This window comes from Poecile atricapillus, chromosome 11, assembly GCF_030490865.1.
Source record: "Poecile atricapillus isolate bPoeAtr1 chromosome 11, bPoeAtr1.hap1, whole genome shotgun sequence".
NCBI classification, from domain to species: Eukaryota; Metazoa; Chordata; class Aves; order Passeriformes; family Paridae; genus Poecile; species Poecile atricapillus.
Window position 1 is genome coordinate 13,400,064 of NC_081259.1, and position 25,705 is coordinate 13,425,768.

Consider the following 25,705-nt stretch of genomic DNA (forward strand, 5'->3'; position numbering starts at 1 on the left):
TTAGAGTCAAAATCCTGCATAAAAATAATGTTCAAAGGAGATAACATGCCATTCTTCACTGAAGGACTGAGAACTTTTGAACTACATTAAAACTAGAATAAATATTTTGCTAAAAGCAAAAATCATTGAATGTAATCATAAAACATACTTACCTTTTTCTTTTATTAAGGGCATATGAAGCATACATCAAAATATACAGGATGCAAACAGACAAAGTAAGTTCACAAGCTGCAAGAATCAACACTAATGAAAACAAAGAAAACGATTAGGTATAAATTTGCCCTACACAAAAAATTCTAAGTGGTCTGTAACAAAATTCTGCTGTGACAGCCTATGGTCACAGTCTCAAGTGGAATATGTCTGTATCTGGCAGTATAAAAAAAATGACTGCTTTCTACATGCCAGTGTATAAATAACCATGTTTAATGCCTGCAGAAAAGCTTTAGGATCCTTGATTAAGGTGTTGCAGAATACAAGTGTTCCTCTCAAGATTCTTTACCCTGACCTTTAGTTTCTGATTCCTTCTAGAAGTAGTACAACAGAAATGAGATTTAACATGTATTGCCCAAGATTCTTCTCTCTGCCCAAGGAAAAGAAAAGCAGACAAAATTGTTATAAAAACTTTCCTGTTTAAAATATATCACCCACCACTTAGAATTCAGCATGTGCTGAAGTCAAGTATGATATCCATCAAGTATGGATATTTTGTGTCTACTCAGACCTTCCATTTAGGAAAATCTGAACCACAGGTCAACCAAAGCTTCTGTCCCAAGCTACACAAGGCAGACACTGATTGCACTTGAAGGTCCAAGTGACTGAATGTTCACTGATCATCATGATGACTGCAGTTTTCTATTAAATGTCAATAATGAAGACAGCATATACGTGGCACACAACCTCCTTAAAAATAAGCACTATATAAAACTGCAGAGTTTATTCAAGTAAATATGATGAAGCTCTTGAGATGAGGGGAAAGTGTGATTCTACTATGGACACCAAGAATTAAGTGACTGGTTTTTGGTAAAGCAATGAAAACTGCAGGCTGATGGGTCAGAAAAACTTTTTTCCAAGACAAAAAGAGAGGTGACACACTGTAAGAACTACTGATGGCTGGATGGAAAAGCCAACTTTAAAATGACTCAGAAAAAACAAATTGAATCATGTGCAGTTATGTTCAATTAACTGAAAACACATTAATGAAACTTGATCCTCCAGAGCAGCTTTTGCCAGAAGTATCAATTTAACTTATCTCTTTTTTAGGAAACTTCCCAAATAACATGACAGAAATTAATCTTTGTACTTGTGCAGTTTCCTACAGTGTTTATGAGCAAATCTATTAGCTCATTTAGGAAAAATAGTAATGAGTTTCATTTTTCCTCCTTCACAAAAATACCATGTCAGTATTTTCATGATATACCTTCCCTGCCTATGAAAAGCTATCTGATGCTCTTGCTAGAACAATAGAGTTCTTTCACCTCTTCTTTCAGAAGGACCAGAAGATATTTGAGTGGTTTGTACTTAACATTACTTTTTGCATATTCATTATCAACATTATCAGCATTTATGATATAATAATGATATTAAGCATTATCAACATGGTTGGAAACAAATGATACTTTACATAGTAAGCAGCTGAGGTGACATAGATATAATTCTGCCAAATATGCAGGTTTTTGATTTCTATTTTTCACCTTTTCTCAACAATATGTAGCCAAATCCTACAAAATTCTTATTAAAATTGTAAATGTTTTAGAAATTTAATTGCATAATAAAAGACATAGATGAAGAAATTTCAAGTATGACAACTGATTCCAGTTGAACTTAATCTTTTCTACCACCACATATCAGAGCATTATTCAAAATATATAATTTGCATGGAATCATCAAGCAGATTAAAAATACTACAAGTTTCCCTTGGTTTCAACACAGACGCATTCAGGAACTCCCCTGGTAACATACACATCCAGTTTTGTAGTAGATTAACTGCTTTGAACAGCATAAAATAAAGGATCACAATGAGTAACCTTCCCCATGTAAAAGCATGAAGACATCAGACTGGTTAACCAAACCACTATTTAATGATAAAATCCCTAAAGAACAAAAGAATAATGCAACTTATTCTTCTCAGCTTTTTTATTTGTTGTGCTATTTGAAGTTCTTCAAGTGGCAAATCTCAAAAAGCTGTGAGTATGTAAACAGTTCCTCTTTTCTTTTTTAGAAGTCTTCTAAACGTGCATGGCTGACAATGATTTAAATCATACATCTCTTCAGAGCTTGAAGGAACTTTTGAGGCTGTTGAGATCTGGTTTATTTAGAAGTTTCAGTAGTAAGCTGGGTGGTCTCAAGGTTTTAATACTGCCATACTCACTTAGCAGCTGAGCTTGGTGAACTTAATAGGACAGAGGAAACTTCAGTTGCAGGCTGATGGGTCAGAAAAATATCTGTATAGTCTGGAAAGTTTAGCACATATCACAATACACAGGTACAAAAAATGTTTCTGCATAGGCACTTGCTCATTTAATTCTAATGTAAAACAAAAAAACCTAAAACTAACAAAAATCCCCAACGAAACACAGGTCTCAAATTCACAATATTGAAGTTACTTATTTTTTGGGAACTGTCACTAAGTCTTTTTAAAAAATGGGAGACGACTATGCCCAAAGTTTCAAGCTGAGCATAAAATTATACACAAAGACAAATTTTTGTTGCAAATATTTACTCAAAAAGTAATAATTTACAGCAGTGGTTTAACAGCTGTTCAAAACATTTAACATTCATTAAAAACAAAACTGTAACTCAAAAGCACATTCTGAATGTTTCAAATGGAGCAATGAAATCAAAAGAGCAAGCTACTGTTAATCATATGCATTCCTAAATCTAGCTAACTAGAGGACAAAAATAACCTCCAAAACCAAACCAAAACCAGCAGCCATCTTTCTGTACATAACAGACTACAAAAAATCCTGAAGTTGAAGTGTACAATTCTACTTTATGCCCTTGTATCCTATTTTTACAGTTAGCCAGTAGCAGCTGCAAAATGGCAGAACGCATGCCAGGTGGTGTTTCCAGTTTGGAGTTTTCCTTATTCTTGCTTAAAACCATTTTTACATTAAACCATACTTTGGTGTGACTTACAGACCATTCCTATGGGTCTACAGCTAAGAATTAATTAAACCAATGGTAAAAGTCTAAGAGCTACAGTACTTTCAGCATTATCTCCTACTTTATACAGTTATGTTCGGTATTTCTGCACAGCCTGCATAGTGAAAACCCCACAAACATATATTTTTATTGTAATAATTCCACTTTCACTGAAAGTTTATTAAGGTAAGTTTACAGCCTGGCAGGATTACACCTGTAGAGAGGTGCACAAATTCACAGACTTCTGTTTACGTGCTTTTACAGACAGGAATGTGACACTAAGTCCCGATGTTTGTATTTACCTAATCTATCAGCAGACCAATAGCCTTCATTACAAGTGTGCTCCATATCAGCATCAGAAGTGAATTCTTACTCAATCCCCAGCTCAATGATATTCACACTAAAGAATTTAGAAAAATACTTTCTGGGCGAACGAATCGCCTTATCCTGGGCTACTTGACTATAAAAAAATTAGAATTTATACCTCTTCTTAAGTATCAATCTAATAATATATCACATCCAAGAGACAGGAAGATATATTTTAACGTGTTACCTTTTTGAAGCTTAATGAATTCAGTCATACATACACATACATGCTATCTCCATGATGCAAACTTCACTTTGGTGCCTCTTTCTCCTCCCTTTTAAAATGTTTAGTATTTAGCATCCATGAGCACACTCATCAGGAATGGTCCATGGTGTTCTTACCATAGTTTAAAACAAACAATAAAATTAACACCATTTCAGCTTGCTTCATTTTCATCTGTCTTGTTTGCAGTTGGTTCCATTCTGCTGGGATTGCTTTCTCTAGAAGTCTCATCTGTTTGCTCAGCGACCTGTCCTGCTTTCTTTGATGAAGGTGCGACATTACCTTTTTGGAGAATTTCAGTAGCTTCATGCTCTAGTACTTCTGATGGAGTTAAAGGCTCCAAATGAATACTGCCTTGTTCACTTATGTCTGAACTAACGGATTCAGGTTCATCCCTCTTTCTCAGGAACTGCTCAAAACTGACATCTTCACCCAACGTCAGCTTTAAGTCCCTCACGTTCTTTGCTGAAAGCGCGGTTTCATCCAAGGTACGCACTTTGATCTGCTCCTTCAGGACAACGTCATCTGAGCTTTGGCACATTTTCATCTTGCTTTCATCATGAATACATTTTTGTTTCTCATCTACTAACTGTTTGTTATTAGCTGAATCACAGTAGGCTCTTTTCTCATGCAAAGAATTCTTTGAGCTGTTGCCAGAGACTTCCAAACTAGGAACATTTTCTGTATTTGACAGTGATGAGTCTTCCCTCTTTTCAATGGATGCAACTTTTTTAGTTTGATTTCTACTGCATTCTTTTGTTTCATCTGAAGAGTCATGCTCTTGTTTGCTGAAAAAACATGAAACAAGTTATTTTTAGATATGATTTTTATAACATGTTATAAATGAAATAAAGCAACACCTGGCTATACTCTGCAAAGTAACACATAGAGGAGTACTGAAGCTTTCCTCTTTGGGATTTGTCGTGAGGTTTCATAGCAGAAAGGCAGAATTCAATTAACAGCTGCATTTTTCTTACCTATTTACAAACTCAACTTTATATTTAGCAGTCAATTAATATCCTAGTTCTTGCATTTCAGCTCCAGAAAGGAAGGTTGCCTTTGTGTGACACACAGAATTTCCCAAAATAATATCTGTAGTTCCTCTACCTGCACAGCCTCTTTGACACAGATGCAGATAAAATGGCTTTATACCTTCACACCACCAACTGACTCAGAAATACTCACTAAACTAAAGCTAACAGCTGGAAATGTAAATTAACAAATCCAGAATTTATTTGACCAATCACAATCCGGATTCACTGAAAAAAATTACTCTATGAAGCAGCATTTTCAGTCACCTTTCAGAGTAAAACTGTGTGTTTATAAAGAGGAAATACAGAAATAGAGAAGTTCAATTTTTCCTGTAAAGATTAAATCAGGTAAAAGTTTAATACTGTTTTTAATCAATCCAAAGTTTTTCAGAAAGATATGCAGATTGAGTTACCTAAAATGGTTATGGTAACAGACAAAACAAAGTATGCGAAAGAAGAAAGGAAAAGTTGGAAGAACAACAATTTGTCTGATTTCAGATATAAATTCTATATAGAAAGTGAAATTAGAAGCTAATTCTCCCAAATTAACTTTTAAATAAATTTTAATTGGAAGTAATGGATAGTAATGCAGAAAATAGCTGTGACAAACACAATATCACCAAATATCTTATTAATCAAAATGAATTTTTATTTTATTTCTTCAAGTGGTTTTAAAAAGTGGTCTTAAACAAGTTTAGGCTAAAGCCACTAAAATTCTGTTAGCTACATGCAGTTCAGAACCCTTAAAGGGAAAAACCAATTCCTTGCTACTATGTGTTTTCAAGCTGAAAACCTACATATGTTCTACTCATCCTTTAATTTTAATTTAAAGAATTTAAAACAATTCCAGTGATTCACTTATATAATAAGTGATACTGAGTTCTAAAGAAAATGATTACTCTGGTAAAGGAGCTACCATAGCATTCAGAAATCCGTTTTCAAATTTTACTTTTATTTAAGTAAACTAATCCAAGAATATTCCATCTCATACTTCTACTCTAGGTTAGAGGAATAATTTGAGCAGGAAGAAGAGACTGTTGGGATATCCTTCAGTGGTGAAATTTTGCTGGTCACAGTCATAGAAACTTTTCATCCTGTTACACTGACTTTTCTTTTACTATAAGAAATTAAATCAAGAGATAGGCCAACCTCTACCAAATTACCATCTGTATTTGCAACTTTTGTCAAACATAAATAAATGTTAGGGTTTGGGGGTTTTTCTCATTTAGTGGAGTAGCTAAAGAGTATATGACATTCTTGAATACATCTATCCAAGTTCTCGCTAAAATGTCTGGAAAGAAAAGGGTAAACAAGGTAACAGTAGAAAGAAAACTCGAGACTAAGCTCCAGTACAAAAGCCAACACTCAGACACACCCATCAGCTGCAGTTGACATAACTGGTTTGTCATAACTGTTCCTGATTTCTTCATCTCTTCCAGAGAAACACTTCAGTTATACAGAGCCATATAAACACTACTTCAATATTTAGAATTGTTTTCATGTGAAAATCTAGTCCAACTTTTCATGCAACAGTGCATACACATATGACCTTTAGCTGCTATTTTTCATCAAGCAGCTTAATGGCAAGATGTAGTTGCAGAGCTAACAGGCACAGTATTGTGCTTAATGTGGAAGCACATTAAGCACAATGTGGGAAGTTTTGAACACAGATATACAAAAACAATAACAAAAAAAAGGTTTTAAATAAAGGGATAATAAGTAACTAATAACTCCACAAAGAGAAGTGTTTCCACACTGAAAAACCCACATAGTGTATACACAGAGACAAGATTCACATCAAGAAACTCCTCAAAGAACTAATACACGCTCTTAACATATAAAACAAATGGATGACAATCTCCTTTGCCTTCTAGTAACCAAATCCCAGCTTCATCCACCCAGACCCTTTTTCTCACTCATTTTTGGCAAAACACAGAAAGGGAGGAACAAGTGGTATGAGAAGAAAAGAAATATATACACACATATTGTTGTGCAACAATCACATCACAAAAACAATTATCCAAGAACAACAGTGATCTTTCAGATCGCTAAGCACAACAATAAGTTCCTTTAGATACAAGAGTTCTCCAAAGAAATCTCATTTGCCTCTGTGATGAACTGCAGATAGATCAGCAGACCCTAGCAATTGTGATAATCTAAAATACCACGCTAAAAGAAAAATCGTACAATATTTCAAGAATTCATTCTGTTAGTATGTCAGTAGCTGAAAAAGAAAAGCCTTTTATCCAGTACTAGCAACTAAAAGTACTCTTAGTACTCTATGTGCAAATAGGACTGGTTATAGTGTAAGAAAACTAAAAATTCAGCCATCAAAATTACAGGAAAATGTGAGAATATTAACAGGTGTATTTATACAGAAAAGAGGAAGTGCAAAATCTGACTTCTGTTTAATGAAACCAAAGAGTCCAGGTTCATGACCTGACCACCAAGTATGGGATACATTAATGAACTGGCTGCCACTGAATCTATCTGATATCAGGGCTTACAGTAAGACCATTTCAAGGGAGCAGCACAAGCCACAGCTCTGAATGTGAGAGATGAGTCTACCAAGTACAAACACCCCCAGCTCAAGATACAGAAGCTTAAAAATTAAAGCAATTTAGTTTTGCTTTTTCTCATTGTACAGAAAATGCAAGATTTCAGTGCCAAGTGAGACAGAGGAGAGCTAGGCTCTTCTCGCTTGATGTTTCAAAATCTTCCTCGCTCAAGCTTTTTTGCTGCATTATTTAGAGTATTTTATTACTTTATGTTGGTTATTTCATATTAGGATTTTAAAAATAATTCAGGGAAAAATTCTCCAGCAAGAAAGAAAAAACCCCAACCCTATAAAACAAGTGACATTTACACATTGCATACAGAGTATCTCCAAAGTGCGCGCAAACACTCCCTTCAGACTGTGGAAAAGGATTCTCCAGGTACTTGTATTACATTTGCATTTACATTAACAGTTTGATGTGATCCATTCCTTATTGCCCCCATATAATTAATTTAGTTACAAGGCAGTACTGGGGCACACAAATGATATTTCTTTTTTGAGGAAAATGAACTGGAAGCTCTGATCCACAAGTGCTCCAACCCCTAATGGAGCTGAGTCCTCAAGAGTCCAAACCAACATGGGATGCTCCATGCAGCTCTGTATGTGTGCACAGCATGAGCAGCACTCTGTCCAGGGAACACCAGTCTGGTCTAAAATAACACCTCTGAACCTGAACACTGTGAAAAGACGCAGCATTTTCAGTGTCAACTGCTTTCATCTACTGATCTGCTCCTGGGGCACTAATTACTTGATAATATTAACATAATTCCCTTGTGTTAATAACAGAGAAAAGCATGAGGACTGAGAATCTCTAGTGCTAGAACTAAATACTCCAAAAGTCTGCCTTAAAGCCTACAAAACAGCATCAAAGTTTTTCATGAGAAAGCACAGAATGGATTTATATATTGAAATTATTTTTGTCTACTTAGACACAAGGACAGAAAGAAGTAGTACATCATATTCAGCTAGAATTAAAGTGACCATTTATTAATTCATAGCCTAAAGAGAGAGGTAACTTCTAATACCCAAACTGTTTAGTCTCAATTATTAAGCAAGAATTTTAAGTGAAGGCAGAATTTAAAATAATTTGACCCTCACTGCATATGACAGAATAAAAGTGATGAAGAAGACAGAGTTACTCTGAAAGCAGTTAGTCTTTTTTTTTTTCCTTTAAAGGCACTATAAATGCCTATATAACAATTAATCACAGCTAAGTTTTGACTACAATTTTAAAGGTTAAATTTGCACCAACAATTGTGAAAGATCACTAACTGAGATAACATAATTCAGGCTGTTGGATCTGGAGTAATATGAAGTATAACTCTATGCGCAATATGTGCCAATAAAAGGTGTAAAATTTCAGTTCTTTCCCCAGACTGACATAACTTAAGTGTAGAGCTGTAATTATTAGTTACCCAACTGTTTCACATATTTGCTCTGCTAAGATTTTAGTTGAGTATGCCTTACATAAATGAAACAGGTTTTTAAAGGCCTAAGGAAATAGATAAGAATTAATACTCCAGAATGTATTTTAAAATTGTTTCCCAATCGCCCCAACGATATTGTTAACTCAAAGACAGAATAAGAGAAAAGTTTAACAGTCTGGCCAATTTATTTAACATCCTATAAGTTTTGACTAATTTGCCATTTAAGCATTACTTACAATGTGTTTTGACACTTGGAACCTAAATTCTCCATTTCTTATTGAGAAAGTACCTTACAACTACCACTGAAAACTTTTTATCATAGGAAATGTTATGAAAATATTAATCAAACATTTTTTGCCCAGTTACCTGATAAATAACACAGCATGTGTTATTTTATGTACTTGATTTCAAGATGAAGCTGATCATTGTATTTACCTTTCAAAAGCTGATGTTTCTGTTTTTCCTTCAGATAAACTAGGTCTCGAAATTTTCTGTAATAATTAATGATATTTCTTTTATTTTACATTCATGAGGAGCTGATGACAATATAAAGTTTTAGAAATATTTTCACACTGATATTCCCATGAATCTATTATGCAGCAGAGACTGAGCAAAGATCTCAGTAAAGATGTTTCCAAATAGTCTTCCAAAAAAAAAAAAAAAAAAAAGAAAAAACCAACAAAAAACCCATCAAAACCCACAGAAACAAAGCAAAACTAGAAAGGAACTATTGTAGCCTTGTCCAGAAACATGTAAATTCAATTATGCCTTAGTGAATAGGATGAAAACTAAGCCTGGACAGTTTTATATTTGGACAGAAAAAATACCTGAACTAAACTTGTGTTTTGCTAGCACAAGGAAGGGCAAAAAAAGTAAAGGAAAAGCAAGTTAATATCTCTTTTAAGCATCGCAGAGTGTGAGCCCTAGAAATGCTATTATATTACGTGCAAACATATTGAAGACTGAAGAGAATGCTTGTCTCAGAAGAAACTTTTGATTCTCTATTCAAATTTATCCAATGAAATAAAGTTTTAACTCTAAACAATATGATCAAATTACTTTTTCCTTCAATTTTTAAAACAGTAGAAAAGCATGTGTGAATGAAAATTTCCACTTAGAAACATCAAATCTACTAAAAAGCATCTTATACACTACAGGGCATTTTACTTATATATTATTCTTACGTAGGAAACACTAAGTGCCTAAATGACAAAATTAATTACTTAGATTATTTTTCTGTCTCAATACAACTGTAAGTTAATTTTGGTTCAAAAATAGGTCATTGTGTATAAAGACCAACATTTAAAATTATTATTTGTATCACCTCGTATTTAAAACTACATGAACAATGCTACATACTTTTAGCATAGTAATTTTTTCCCTACAGAACAGGTATCTTTTGTTTCAATGAGCCCAAATTCCACAGCAAATGCTTGAAAATTGTATGGCAAAGTTAAGCTTCTACATTTTAAAATACTCCTTGCAATATGGCTGTTGTACTTTGTTATATTTCTGTCATACAAAACCCAAACACACCTGAGCCATGCTACAAAATGATTTCCAACTCAGAATGATTGCACTCTACCTTCTCCACTGCCCTGGCTGACCTGTTTGCCCCTGAGAACTACCAGGAGAGAAGGATTTCTTGACTTATCTCTTGGAATTGTAGATGTTATGTTTTTAAACTACCTGATAAATCCATTTGTATTTTTGGTTCTTCAGCACCCTAAGGTCTGTCCTTCAACCTCCTGCTGTGTATTTCAATAAACAGCCAAAATGTCAAGCATCTGGCTGCAGCAAAGTAAGAGGCATTCCATGGCACCTTGGAAAAAACAAGCAGAGTTTCCACACAGCCCAGACCATACAGACAGACAGCAGCTCACTGTTCTGAAAGGTCTTGGTTCAGGTGCTCTGCAAGCTCACTTAGTTAACATCAAAGTAGCTTTTGCTGTTCTGTTCTCTGTCTTTTCCAAATGTAAGGGCTACGGTGTGGTGTTTGGGTTTTGATATGTTTTTATTTGGATTTAGAAAGAGGATGTTTCATTTTTTGTTTTTAAATAAAAGCAGTATTATGGAACAAAATTCTGTGGAGAAAAAAATACAAATTTGACATCTTCTATAATGCTGAAAAACAGTATGGGATAAAAACGGAAAACTAAGAAAAAACACACCTGAAGTGATAATGGAACCTATGGAAAAGGTGTGACTCTGCATGAGAATTTTTTGTAACACTTCTGAATGAAAATGAATGGTCTTCTCATTTCTACAAACCCATTGCTTCTGTTAAAGAAACTCACTAAACACTCTGTATTTTGGAAAGCTGGCAAGCAGCGTTACAAGACAAATCTTTCCTAGGTCTGAGGACTTCTCCCACTCTCTTACCATCTGGGATTTCTGGAACAAGACTGCCCTTTCTGAAGGGCAACAAAAAGACAACTTCTTAAAAAAAAAAATCTGTAAAAATCAGAATCCAATTTTCTGAAAATCAGAATCTATTTCTGAACAAACGTTAAGAATATGTAGTATGAGATCATTTAGCTTCTGAGAGGCCTCCAAAAATTACAGTTCAGAATCAGTATTGATCCACATCTCACAGTTACCAATTTGCATGCTCCCTGAATATGAAGATACATAAGGAAAGCAAACCAGTCCCTCACTGGAGGCTGACATTCAACTCAGCCAAAGGGAATGACTATAGACCACAAATTGCACACCTCTGGTGTGGCAGCCCAACCAAAGGTGTGTCTCTGACACAGCCCAGCTTTCTGCAGTAAGACACAGAAAGCTGGATTCTTACACTATGCAGATCCTCTGAACACCATGATCAGTAATTTATGCATAATAATATAAAATAATTGTCTTGGATCTTCACACTAGACACAAAGTTCTGAGATACTCTTGGACTGTGTGTAGAAGAGACAAGACATGACCACCAACTTAGGTTCTTTCTCTCTAATGGAGATTTCTGTGTGGATAACGAATTAAGATCAAAATACTGTATGGTTGAAATAGAGATAAGGATGAAGATACTTACAGTTAGACAGTTAGAAATCAGTAATCTGAAACCGATTTTTAAAGTAGACACTTATGCTGAGCTTAAATATACTTCACTTCAGAATTCTTTACTGTTTTACTGGGTGTACAGAAATTGTAAGGTAAACTTGTTTCATCTAAGCTCTTCTAGTTAGCTTGCCCCAGGAAAACCAGGAAACAACAGTGTTAAGTCAGTGAGCATTATTTTTATTCTAATTCTACCTGAGGAATGATCTCCTCACCAACGAGGCCTTTTAAACCATGACTGAAGTATTTTAAGATCTGAAATGCTAAATTAAGTGCATAAAGGTACCTTACAAAAAAACATTCCACAATATAAAGCTCAGTTTTCTTTCATTTGTCTACCATAACCCAAATACCCAGAACAGAGCTGTAGTTCACTTTAGGACAACTGTAAAACACTGCAGCTGACCTCCAACTACTATCTGGAAAGGATACTTCCTGCAAAATACCTTTACAGGCACAGTCCATACATTAGATGAGCTATAAATTATTTAAATTTATTGACTTTGAAAACCACATTAATTAACCAGCTTATCACAACATCACCAGAATTGATTTTGTGTTTCTATAAGAAAATGTTATCGCAGACATAGCAAGAAGTATCTCCTACAAACTTGTTAAGTCATCATTTCTAACAAAATCTAACCTTTCAAAGGTTTCTTATAGAAAAAAAGAAAAACTAAACAAACCCCTCAAAATTGCTTATGCCTGTATCTTCTTTGTTGATGCTGCATTAAAGGCAAATTTAATCTGCTGAAGTATGGTGCTACCTCTATTATATTTAGATAATGTTATTAATCATAAATTAAATTATTCACAACCTCAGCAAGTCTTAATGGTTGTCTACAGGGTGCAAAATACTTGACATAAAAAACAGCTTTACCACTTAAATTTTATGAAAACTGTATACTAATATTAGATTGATCAACCACATATAATTTCCTAAATCCAAAAAAGCAGTCTAAACCCAGACCTTTAAAAGAATTTAAGCGCATAGTTTCAGCACAGCATGAATACTTTCTTTCTAACATTAATGTTCTAGCAGCTAACCAGCATCTTAAACTGTACCATAAGCAATCACATTATTATTTATTACATCTTAATCTGCAACAATAGATGGCAAAAACATCTACAAAAAAGGATTGGCTTCAGTAGCACTGTAAAAATACTCTCCTAATTAACAGAGAAATAATCAGGATAAATCAAACAAGAATACATTTTTTTGGGTCAGGACTTTAAATACTCTTAAGTACTTAATCATGAGTAGCCACACCAGTAGAAGATGATGCAACACCAAATATTTAGCTTTACTGCTTTAACAATTTCTGTGCAAGAACTTTAAACAAATATGTGAGAAAGAGCAATTTGTCATAAAAGAGTCAGTCCTGTCATAAAAAAGTCACTCCTGTTAGACTCACTAACTTAGACACAAATGGATCAGATATTGCATATCCAGGGACAAAACATACTGTTCTTCTTGTTTCAATAAATTAAAGTTTTGCCACGAACTTAAATGCATGTGAATTGGATCTAATATCTAGAGATTATTTTATATCCTTTATAAATGTTATTTTACATGATCAAATTTGAGAGATTTTTGTGTTTGTATTTTATAGCTTATGGAGTAGATTCCAACTGGCTCATTTATGTTGGTTTGGAAATTAGCAGAGTTTGTAACATTTTGTGGTAACCACATCTCTGTTATTATGGCTTACCTTGGATTGATGATGTATACTCTCAACCTTAATTTTGTTTAGGAGTACTTTTAGAAAGCAGCTCCTAATTTGCAATTGGCAGAAGTTGCATGAATAGACACTAAACCATAGAAAATTATCACCTTGTGATGTTCCCAACACTTTTATGATACAAGAAATCTTAAATCCCATGGGTCTCAAACATTAACAAAGGCAATACTTTCTTACAGCTGTGAAGTCACAGTGCTTCTGGAAAGAATGTTATGAAAATAAAACAAAGATTGTGACCATCTCCAGTTAGTAGAGTCTGTTGGTCCAATGGTTTTGACTAACTCTGAAACCTTGCTACAACTCCCCAAAGATTCTTCACTCTACATGAACTTCTAGTTAAGAACAATGAAAAAATGGCCTTAAATTGTCAATCTTTTTAAAAATTGCCCATAGAAAAGGAGGAGCTGAGCACAAAATTTCACCTTGAGATAGTTAACAGAACGGATCAGCCATAAAACCAAAGAGACTCAGAGTAAAAGTCAAGAACATTAATTTAGACACCTTAAAGTCTAAATTCAGTGTGGTCTGAAACTTTGATAGATGAAGAGACACCTAGGACTAATGGAAGAGATCTGGAGGCAGTAACAAAAGCTAGACTCTAAAACGCAGTTAAGAGCAAAGAGGAGTATTCTTATTTCTGAAATTCAGTCTTATTTCTTGTGCTGCTGTCACACAATAAAATTGTATATACTTGCACACACACACACAGAGCTCAAATAACGAGCCACTATCTTCCAAGCAATCTCTCATTGCTGTTTTCTTACAACCAAAGGCTCACTGGGTAAGCAGAACAAACTCAGCTGGAATCTTTTGCCAAACATTTCTTTTTTGTCCACACCTAACCCAAAGTAACCTTTTCTGGGGTGACTGTAGGTTCAAGAATTTAAAGAAATCAACTTTTAAATGCTGCACAGTTACATTTAACAGAATAACAGAAACAAACATTTCCTTTGTTTGTGTGACTTTCTAAAGAAAAGTAAGACCTAACTGGCTAGTCAAGCAGTGACACTCAATGTCCTAAAAATAGTAAGAGAGATAGGTTAAGGTACATACAAGTAAGTTAAGGTACATACAAATAAAATCTTAATTCCAAGCTAAACTGGTTATATCATGCATATTCATGCTCTGCCCTCGCAAATATGGTCCAGTATGTTGCATTATTCATGTAAATTGTTCTGTTGATCATAAGAGAGATTTAATACTAAGTCAGGCAGGTTTATTTTAATGAGTTTTCCACACAAGTAACCTTTCCAAGATCCTCACACAAATGGAAACAGGATGTCTGTCACAAGGCAAGTTGATTCTACATGAACCATTTCCAGAAATCTCTCATATCTGTAAGAACCCTGTAAGTGTTTAAAATGCAAGTTTGAAACTTAAATTTCTGTATCAAAGCTGCAAAAGAACTGAAGGATAATATTCCAAATAAGCATTCATAAAATGTAGAATTCATATAACTTCAAGTGTCTATCTAGTGTCACTTCTGGGAAATTCTTAGAGAATGTTTCTGAAAGCCACAAAAACCTGTAATCACATTCCATTCTTGCTATCAGAAACCTGGAAGTGAAACACAAATTCAACTTCCTCTGAAATGAACAGCATGTTCATAATGAAAACACAAACCCACAATGGTTTTTTGAATGCTGCTGTGTCAAAACAGAATTAAGTCCTGCAAGAGAAACCTGTAGTAGGTAAGTGATGCTTGAAGCTGAACAACAGCATTCAAGATGGAACACAGCTTCTGTCAGAAGGAAAAAAGTGAGTGTATAGAGCAAGACTTTAGTGTACTGAGTAAATGTGCAGATGCTCAATCACAAAATACGCAGAAGAGACAATGGATGACAGGATGCTTGCCATTATTAGCAATACTACAACAGCTGCAGAAGCTCACTATCGCCAGACCTGTGACTGAGTACTAGAAGAGGACAAAAAACTAGTCAAAATGAGTTAATCTCAAAGAATTTGATTATTCAGAAAAAGGAAGTGCTACGAATCAAGAACAGCTTGTATTCAACCAAAACTGAGTTCTTGCAACTAGGAAGTTGTATCAGTGACTGATCCTTAAGTGAGGTAAGCTTTATTTACTATGCTGCTTGCAGGCTGGCAAATGAGATTCAACCAAAATATATCCATTGTAAACAGAAGGCTGAGTTTGGAGGAACATTAGATGTTCATCATGGCAAAAGCAAAGCTCATCACATATCCTGATGGATAAACTTGCCATAGATAATCTAGAACTGAAGATTAAATCAGAAGCAGTAAAATCAAAACCGGCAAATGTCCCAAGCAGCTTGAGTAGAGCATCCTTGTAGATGAGAGATGATACCCAAAGAACAAGGTGTGAATGAATTGGAACAGTAGCTGCTCCACCCTCAGAATCAAGGCTCAATAAGTGTATGTATTTCCATTACGTGCCTTCCTCCTTTCACAGTAATTTGGAGCAAAAAGAAGCTCCAGCTACCAAAGAGCAAAGCAGCTAATAAATTCCTTTGGCCAAGACTCAGTTTATGTAGTTACATGCAACAGAATACATTCAAAGCATATTTTGCCACTATATCCCATAAAGTCACTGGCAGAAAAAAATGTAATTTACTTGAATATTAAATAGACCAGGACTTGTATGCTTTAGTGAACATCCAAAAAGAACGACAAAGCCTTTTAGTTTCAGAAAGTGGGATCAAGTTCAGAACAAAATGGGCTTTGACGTCAGCCCACATCCATCACCATTTACTCACTAGTCTAGCTTGGGATGATACTGATAGCCTGGAGCAGGGAAAAAACACTGCACATGAGCAGCAAAGAAACACTGCATCATGTAAATGAAACTCCTGGTAAGCCTCTCTTCAACAGAGTACAGCCCCCAAAAAGCTTCCAATCAATGCTGCAAAGCAGAGAACGTTATCAAAAAGGGCCTTTCACTACAATATTGGGAGAAAAGACCAGACCTGCTGTCTAAAAGATGCAAGAAGAGAATACCACAGCTTCAGTGCATGAAGAAAAAGGAAAAGGTCTGGTCAGATCCTTGTTTGCTTACATACCAAAATAATCCCAAGCTGGACTGGGTTCAATTTTCTGGTCCACAATGATGTATCAGTGAGCCAAGGCAGTATAGGATACCTGCTCACTTTCAACTGCCCTGCAACAAAAATGTCTGCTGTCAGTTCATTTAAAAATATGTTAATGGTTGCGCAAAGAAGAGAGTTGAGCAATTAGAAGAGTACTCGCATAGTTATTAAATCTTATTTCCTCAGCACAAGGTGGATCACTAAATAAACATGGAGATTTATGTTGAGTAAAAATTTTAAAAACAAATTCTGCTGTGACATCCCCAGATAGGTTATCTGTATTACTAATGGCAGGATTCTGGTCCAAAGACAGGCTCTGTAACAGTACACAGAGTTCATGGAACATGTCTGATCATTAGCAATAAAGATGGGTTTTAAAACACATACAAGACAATCCAATATATAATAAAAGACACCAAAAGATACCATCTGAGAGATGCAAGAGAAGATCCGAAAGTGTTCAAGATTGTTATTGAGTCATTGTTTCCAATGATGAAGTGATTCTGAGAGCCCCATAAACAAGTCATTGAATTATAGGTCAAAGAATTGGAAGAAACATTCGAAGATCATTGAGAAACTATACAGCAGAAGTTGTGAATATTGTCTGCAACTTCCTCTTCTTCCAAAGCAATCAAAGAGTACCACTAAGAACCAGCCCACAAAAAGATGAACATTTTTGTTTGTACTCTATACAGCAAATTATGAATTAAACTATCTGCTACACAGGTATACTCAATCTCCAGCTTAGCAACGATACATTCCTGTCCAAAGTACCAGAGAACTAGTATATGTGACAAGATTTACTGAAATTAATGACGTCTATGAGCCTGACAGTTTCAAAAAGCACCATCATGTATTTTGTATCACTTCTGTGGTACCAGTAACTAACTATGTTGGCATCAGAACCCTCAAAAATAATGGCTAACTGCATCTGTCCTACTCTAACATCTTGCAGAAACAAACCTGCATACACTCTTGACTTTACTTCAAATCTTTTCAGTGCTCAGCCATCAGCTACTGAGTAACACATATATATCCAACATTCTTACATATTTCCATATGTCTCTGTAATGCATTCAGGACAGAAAGATCCTTTGGCAGTACAGACAACAGCCTGCCACAGCTGTATTATTAGTGTATAAGCTGTACATCTTCAGCCACCAATTAACATATTCCTTCCTTCTATAACCTTTCCTTCCATACACTTCAGCATGTATTAATTCCCAACACCTAATGCCAGCTCCAAATACAAAAGCTAATGTTCTCACAAGTATCATGGCTCAACGCTTAATTTTTGTCATTGTTGAAATTTCACTGAAAGCTAAACTACAAGAGAACCCCCTCTTACTAGCCACTTTATGGAAACTAAGAAAGAAAACACTTAATAAATATTAAATAATCTATTTGGGATACCTCCAAAACTCACTGAAAGCTGATTTATACTTACAGGCCTAAGAACATCGTTGGAAGAGTTCTCACCATGCATGAGACTATCTAAACTTCTTTTAGAATCCTGCTAAAGGCTAGATGGACTCTGCCTTTAACCATTTTCTTCTAACTTTAAAAATATTTCTCTGCAGTCTAACTGACATTTTTGATTCTGTGTTTGGAAAGGATATGAAGAAAACACAAATGTTTAACTGACACACCTCTAAACCTTGAATTAAGGCATAAACAGGCTCAAAAACTACACTGTAAAGACTCAGAAACCATTCCAGGATAATCAGGAAGGGCTTGGCATGTCTGATTCTTCTAAGGTTTAAAAAAACCCAAACTAACACAATCTGAAACACAATCTCCACAATACTGCAAGGTTCTTTTTCAAATCCTTAAAAAACCCTGATTAATACATACCAATTCCTCTTTGAAAGTCAGAATAAAAAAAGCTAACACAAAACAGTATGCCTTTGTCATATGAAGAAGACAGTTTTTAAAATAATTTTTAAATTTTTAAAAATATTAAGACTGAATTTGTCCTACTTCAGTAGAGGACAACCCTTTTTGTATTCATATTACATAAAGAATATAAACCACTAATTTGATAAAGCTAGTATTAAGTAGAAACAACAATCTCGTTGTATATGGACGGAAGTTCCAACATTGCAACAATTATTTATGTCTCTCCAAAATGAACAAAAGCCTGGTTTTGTTTTAACTGCAATAGGTAATAGTTTGATCTCTTCATTCTTGTAGTTGTGGACATGGTAAGATGAAAAAGCACTAGTACAGTAAAGGCCTATGTTCATCCATACATTTCAAATTCTGTGTAATTCAAAAGAAACCCAAGTTTAAAGTGCAAATTTTGAACATCACTAAATTAATAGAAAAAAAAACATTAAGCAGTAAAATAAAACTTACTGAGACACTTGTGCAGCAGTTGGATTATCTGAGGAAACTGAAAATAGAAACAAAGGATTTAATTAAGAATATTTTAAAATGTGGAAATACAGAAGTACTCACTGTTAAATGCAAGTACAGAAATAATGTAACTCAAATTAGGACTGTGATAACACAAGAGACACCCACATGTAGGTATTTGTATACTGTATAAAAAGGACACCAGATGTACTTACCTTTCTCTACAATAACTTGACAAGTGTGAGTCTGGTTCTCACTCAGATGTGTGGCCATGTTATCCAAGCCAGAAACATCAGCGAGGAAATCACAGTTAAGACACACTACAGTCACACCTCTAGGAAATAAAAATCAAAAAAGAAATGTAATTACAACATGGTCATGGGAACACTTTTCTTAACTTACAGCAACTGGACAGACTATAAAAAAAAAATCAACTTCAGATGAGATGATTCACAAAAACATAATCTTACTTTTTCTACTGCAACTAGTATCAGGAAATTCCCATCAATGAGCAGGGCATCTCCATGCTGGATATAGTACAAAGAACATGACTTTAGAAAGAAATTTATCTGTAGAGCATGAGTTTCTGTTTGGATGGTTGTTTTTTTCTTTCCCTGATCCCCTCCCCATTTTGAACTTTATGAATAATCAAAAATAATAGTAACTCCACAGAATTAAGTTCATAAATGTGAACAAAGAACTATTTGTCACTGACCAGAACACTGCTATAATGGTTTTATTTCTCTGTTCTAAATTGTGGAAATTCAAGAGGTTATAATCTCAACTAAGTTATCAGTTCAACATCAGAAAGTAAAAACATAATGATCTGTAACTGAAAAAAGCAGAATTACCGTAGCTCTTCTGAATGCTTCTTAAAGATCCAAAATCTTTTACTTGGACGAGCACTGTGAAAACTAAATATATGAAAACATTACCACTTAGACTGGTTTTCTTGAATACATTACTCCACATAATCCCTTCATTAGTCATGGTACTGCAATTTGGTTATGACAAAACATGAAAATAGAAGCCCAAGTTACTGAATTGCATTATTCTTAAACATTAAATTGCTTAAAGCTTATGAACTTGTGAATCTCAGCTCTAGTTTAAAACACTGGCTACCTTGTAAGTTTGGAAGGTGAAAAGCTTAACTTTACTGGCAGTCCTGCAAGAACATGCTCTTATAGCTTTCATCAGCAGTTCAGCTTTTGACGAAGCATGGCTGTAGCTATGCTATGTAGCTTTATATATATATATATAAAAAGAACTAAAATTTGGCTGAACTTGTGCTTCCTAAAGAGATGGCTTTCATTGAGAAATGAAATTTTCTGATAACCTGTAAGCTGTCTCTTATGCAGTTAAGTATCTGCCAACACTATTCTCTCCCATGGAACAACGTGCAGGCAGCTGAGTACAGGGGCTGCTCCTCCACAAACACCCTCCCTCCAACAGTCTTCCTCCTCACTGTCACTTTTTCCTTACACTCACCAAAGAGGTGATGGTAAGTACTGCAAAGGATCAGAGAAGGAGATGCATTAGTGCATCAAGGGGACAAAGGATAAAAGATTGTCCAATTTTACATTGGACAGATGAATTTGACCTGCCATCCAGACCACTACCAACAATAGAACAATTTACCTCTCTCCCCTTCCGAAGTAAATTTTTCCTTCTACAGTTGGAATTAGGCACATTATTTTTTATTTTTTTTAAGCATGCAAACAGTAGATTACACACATAAAAGCATGTAAACTATTCCAGCCTAGGACTTCTATGAGCATTGAAATTAGTATGAATAGGTCAATACACATAAAGTTTACCTAAAAACTTAGGTCACAGGTTCAAGAAATCTAGCACTCACAAATGCCATGGCATTTTCTATGTACATGAATTCAGAAAGAAAATCACATTCACTATTTTCCACAATACAATTGGCTTCTTCAGGGCACAGGATTAACAAGGTTTTTAAAATTTTGTTTTACTGTCACTGCTGCGTAATCTGTATCTAATTATTGTATAGTATAATTGTAAGGGTCTGAAAGCAAATGCATTTGTTTTCTTAACAGGCTTTTTTACAGCTGTCATCACTAATACCCCAAGCTGCCCCACAACTGGTGACAAAATGAGATGTTATTTCTATGGACGACCAGAAGCAGTGTAAGGAAAAGTATCCACTTGAGTTTGCTATTTGAGATATCCTTTAAATCTGAGCACAGACTTCACTAGCTGTGGGCTGCATGCATTCAGCACTTGTAAAATCAGATGAGCCATTCAATCTGAAACCCAGAGAACATGCAATAATTAATAATTAAAATATAATTGGCATTATTTGCCAAGTCAGGCTGAAGTGATTATGGAAGATCCCATATAAAGTCTGAAGCGAAGGTGTAATACTGCCTGAACCATTGGATTTTTAAAGCAAAACAAGAAATGTGGAGTTTAATCCTTTGTTAAAAAGTAAAAAATCCAACCATATGCATTTCCCTGCTAGTCTGAAAATCTAGTTCAAAATTCACCTAACGAACACTTCACACCTTACATGAACTTAGGAAGTATTCACTATACAAGTAAAAACTTTGCAGAGCTCTTACCTCATCATGTGATTCACGTAGGCCTTGCTACAGCTGGTGTTGTATCTGCATAAACTACAATGGACGTAAGCAGGGAAGTGGCTTGCAAAATCTTTTATTTCAGTGAAACACTCAATGCATTTGTGAGTTCCCGCACGATACCTAACAGTAACACGAAAAAGTTATCAGTTAATAGCAATGCTTTCAGAAGAGGTAACTTTTTCAAACCTTTTGCTTTAAGTAAGTAGCAAGCTTGCCTATACTAGGGAAAAAATGAGGAGCTTTAAATGCATCAGCTAAATACTTATAAGTTACACTAGCACAAGTGAACAAAGTTTTGCTTTTACTTGAACAATGTACCATCATTATGATCCTAATAAAAACGTTAAAGTTAATGTAAGCATCTGTTTATTGGCCACTCCTGGAAACAAGAGACAATACAGTGGATAAGTATATCCAAATTTGTCTCTATGCACTTAAGAAGTACTTAAAATAATTATTTCCATCCATCACAACACACAGAAAATGCCTCAATATTACCCACGAGCCTTGAAGCATCCACAAAGCAAGAATACAATCCTGCTCTTCCCCAGTTTTGCTGACTGCTTTCTTGGCAAACCTGAGGTGCCAGATCTTCTGTATTACAGCATTAAAGTTACTGAAAGACCATTAAATGATTGCTATTTATGTTCAAAGAATACTTGAAGACAATTTTAATGTTAGTATTTTACCTTAGATTATGAAATGCTACGTTTGTAGGTTCCTTTTTTTTTCTGCTGTTTGTCCATGCATTTTGTTTCTTCGATGTAGTTTGTTTTGATTTTCCTCTTGACTTTGTTGTATTAGATTTGTTATGATTTTTAGTGGTTGTATTTTTAGCTTTAGGTGATAACTGAAATGTGGAACTGCTTGTACTAACAGAAGATGTAGCTAATGATCCTGACTGATGAGATCCCAAAGATGCTCGAATAGTCACCTACAAGTATGAAATTAAAAAAAATATTCTGTTTAGATTTAAGCTCTCCAAGTTTCCCACTTCCATTCGTCTCAAAGTTTAAGCCACCTACAGTACAAATCATAGCATAAAACACTCTCCTGACTAAAGATTACTTTGAAGAATACAAAATACTGAAAATACTGTTGGACTAGAGTAAATCTCTAACAGGCAACTGGATGCTTAAAAAGTTTGTCAAAATAGCTGGTCATGACAAAATAGATGTTTTTATTCCAGAGCTAGATCCTGCTTTTTTAAATGAAAAAAAAAAATGTAGCAGAAGTGTCAGGTCAATCAGCCCTACTAAAAAGAATATCAAACTATCCCGTAAGTGTCTGGATTTAACAAAATAGTCCTGTGTATTGCTGCCTCATGATGAGCCAGTCTACTCCCTTCAGATATGTTTGCTCCCCATCCTAGAACTCCAAGGAGTATATCTGGTATTCTTGAACTCCTTTGTCATGCTCTCAAATGCAGTTCTGACTCACACCATGACTTCTTACTATATTTCTTACCCATATTCCTAGTTTAGAAGCACCTCATCTTCTAAATCTGGTTCCAGGTTTTCCAGTATTAACATCTGCATCCTGTCAAGGTCTACTAACATGTAATTTTAACATAATCCAAGCTTTTATTAGGTCATGAAGACCCCAAAATCTTTTAAAAATTGAGATATTATCACAGAGTAAAGAACTGGTGCTTTACAATACTTCTGCCAAGCAAGACAATCAACAGCAACTGAAGTCTTTTTCCCTTCCTGACTCTACAGCAAATGAACTATGAAGAGCTGATCAGAATGTTAACTTTTCTTCCTTGCACCTGAAAGAACATGTATTTTAACACTCCATTAAAAATCTGTTGGAAAAAGTCCCGAAATCTACAAGAAAATCCTAGTCTAATTAGATCCCTCTTGAGAAATGGAAGAATGACTTAAAGACAGCGTAATTGTTCTGAGGGGACCCAAGTTTTCCCCACATACCTTCAAATGCTGAACCTAAAGAAGACCCAGTGAACCCAATTTTAAGCATATGTATTCTATGCAGAAGTAGGTCTTGCACTTTTTGCAAGAAAAAAACCTTGCAAGTTTTTTGCCACCACCTTTCATAAGCTGAAAATCTTTCACAAGAAATTATGCAAAGCAGCTCCCAGCACAAGAAAGCATAAATGGGAAGGGACAAATTAACCATCAGCTCAAGTAAACAGCAGCTCTGGCTGGAGTACTGGCATGTATGGTAGTTGTATGGAACAATGGGACAGATGCTCAAACCAGAGCATTTTTTAGAGTTTTAAAGGTGAGGGAAAAGAACCAAAACAGTACAACCCCAACACCTTGTTCAGGAAAAGAAAGGAGAAAAGCACTTGCTTCTACTCTCCTCTTTTCTCTACCAAAACTGTTTTTCCTTTGTCCCCTCAAGTTTTCCTTCATGAACACTCACCTTTGTTCCTGGAGGCAAGCCTTCTAATTGCTTGGGTTTCCTAAATGTTCGGTGATGCTGAGTCTTGTGATCCATTTTTTCTTTGCATGTTAAAAACTGCAGTCTGCATTTAGTGCAACGGTATATTCCCTTTTTCTTTTAATGACAAATGACAATCTATAGTAAGCAGGGATGGCATGACAAAACTCTAGCCCTAGCTTGTCTCAAGCAATGTTCATGCAGTTCCTAAAACATCAACTAAACAAACTCCTAATACTATACAATGACAAGATACTCCGTAGGAATTAGATTCTTGAAAATGCAAGGCAGTATGGTTATTAAGAAGAGGAGGAATCAGATTCCCAGTTACAAGAGACTTCATCATCTTTTTCTTTATTTGAACTAGTGGCAGATTTGCTAGTAACCTCAAGAAAAGCAGAATCAAATCACTACAATGTAATAAAAAAACCAAATAGCAGGAAGATTCTACCAAGGATATTCAGAGATTATTTTAAACAGGGAGCTGCTATTATACAAAAACAAGACAAAGTCTAACAATTCCTTTAAAGACTTCTGAAATTCTTCTAATTTCTCTTTCAGAGGGAGGTTCCTTACATGTGTTTAGCATTTTTCAAGCATTAAGGATTGAAAAGACTGCTTACCTGATGCCTCATGTAATGATGCATATATGGTGCTCCAATTTTAATAACTTTGAGGCAAAATGGGCATAGTAAATGTTTTGTGTTTTCATGAACTGATCTAAAATGTGTTTCTACATCTGAAAAAGCCGAAGATCTGTAGTTGCACACCTAAAATAAGAAGTTTTACTTTTTTGTTACAAGTTTACTGACAGTGAAGACAGGGGAGTGGTGTAATCTAAATACAAAAGTCACTCTGAGATACCTGGCAAACATATGGCATTTCACCTGGCTTATGATTGTCCTTCATATGTTGCAAAAGAACTTGCTCTGTTTCAAATGATAATTCACAGATTTTACAAATCGCTAGAAAAAATGAAAAACGAGAAAAAAGTAAAAATTTGATAGGGGTCATATGTACATGAATTACAATACACATATGTGAAACATATATATCATTAAAGGTAAAGCAATCTCATGATTATTCTACTCTTCAGAAGAAATTCCCTGTACAGTTCCAGAAAGCCAGGAAGGCAAAGACCTTAAGCATGAGGTCTTAAAGTAAAGCTTTCAAATACAAATAAATAAATAAACAAACAAAAAATGCAAGGAAAAAAACCAAAATATTTTAAAAATACTTTTTTGCACATATATTGCTCTCAAAAGAAAACAAAAAGTATTCTGCTCCTATATTACATCTCAAGATTATTGTTATTCAAGTGCAATAGCTTTATTATGAAATTACAATCCAGGAAATAAAAGTTGGGAAATTTCTAAAAATTTTGGCTTAGAAAAAACTTCAGTGTGATAGGATTCAACTCACTGGACGACTCGTAAGGCGTGTGTGTACTCTCAATGTGGCACTGAAGCTGGAATGGCGTGGGAAACTGTCGGTAACAGTGCTGGCAGGTAGTGTGGCTTTCCCAACTTTCATTGCTTTGCTTCTCAAGCTCCAAGTGATGTTTCATGTGGTTCATAAACCTTTAAATGGTGCAAAAACCTACATTTTAACATTCCCTATACATATCACATGCAAAATGTACAGAATTCTTTAGAAATTTTACTGTGTAAGGAGTTTTCAATTTAGAAAAAAAAATAAAATTTAAGTAGTGTTTGCTAAA

General features: G+C 35.0%; 1 protein-coding gene across 6 annotated transcripts in view; it reads right to left on the reverse strand.

Moving 5' to 3' along the window:
• Nucleotides 1–2,059: 2,059 nt before the first annotated feature.
• Nucleotides 2,060–25,705, reverse strand: part of ZNF280D (zinc finger protein 280D) — a 50,320-nt gene continuing 26,674 nt past the window's right edge. For 4 of the 6 annotated variants that reach the window (XM_058846930.1, XM_058846928.1, XM_058846931.1 and 1 more), the window contains 10 exons: nucleotides 25,408–25,565; nucleotides 24,850–24,950; nucleotides 24,609–24,755; nucleotides 23,968–24,102; nucleotides 22,269–22,513; nucleotides 21,559–21,699; nucleotides 19,822–19,884; nucleotides 19,186–19,304; nucleotides 18,971–19,007; nucleotides 2,060–4,518 (listed from right to left, as the gene is read on the reverse strand). In XM_058846930.1, coding sequence (XP_058702913.1) covers nucleotides 3,885–4,518; nucleotides 18,971–19,007; nucleotides 19,186–19,304; nucleotides 19,822–19,884; nucleotides 21,559–21,699; nucleotides 22,269–22,513; nucleotides 23,968–24,102; nucleotides 24,609–24,755; nucleotides 24,850–24,950; nucleotides 25,408–25,565 — 1,780 coding nt within the window. In that variant the 3' untranslated portion in view covers nucleotides 2,060–3,884. Of the gene's footprint in view, nucleotides 4,519–9,214; nucleotides 9,237–16,585; nucleotides 16,684–18,970; nucleotides 19,008–19,185; nucleotides 19,305–19,821; nucleotides 19,885–21,558; nucleotides 21,700–22,268; nucleotides 22,514–23,967; nucleotides 24,103–24,608; nucleotides 24,756–24,849; nucleotides 24,951–25,407; nucleotides 25,566–25,705 lie in introns of those variants that run through there. The other 2 variants (XR_009278449.1, XR_009278450.1) reach the window with 2 other exon arrangements.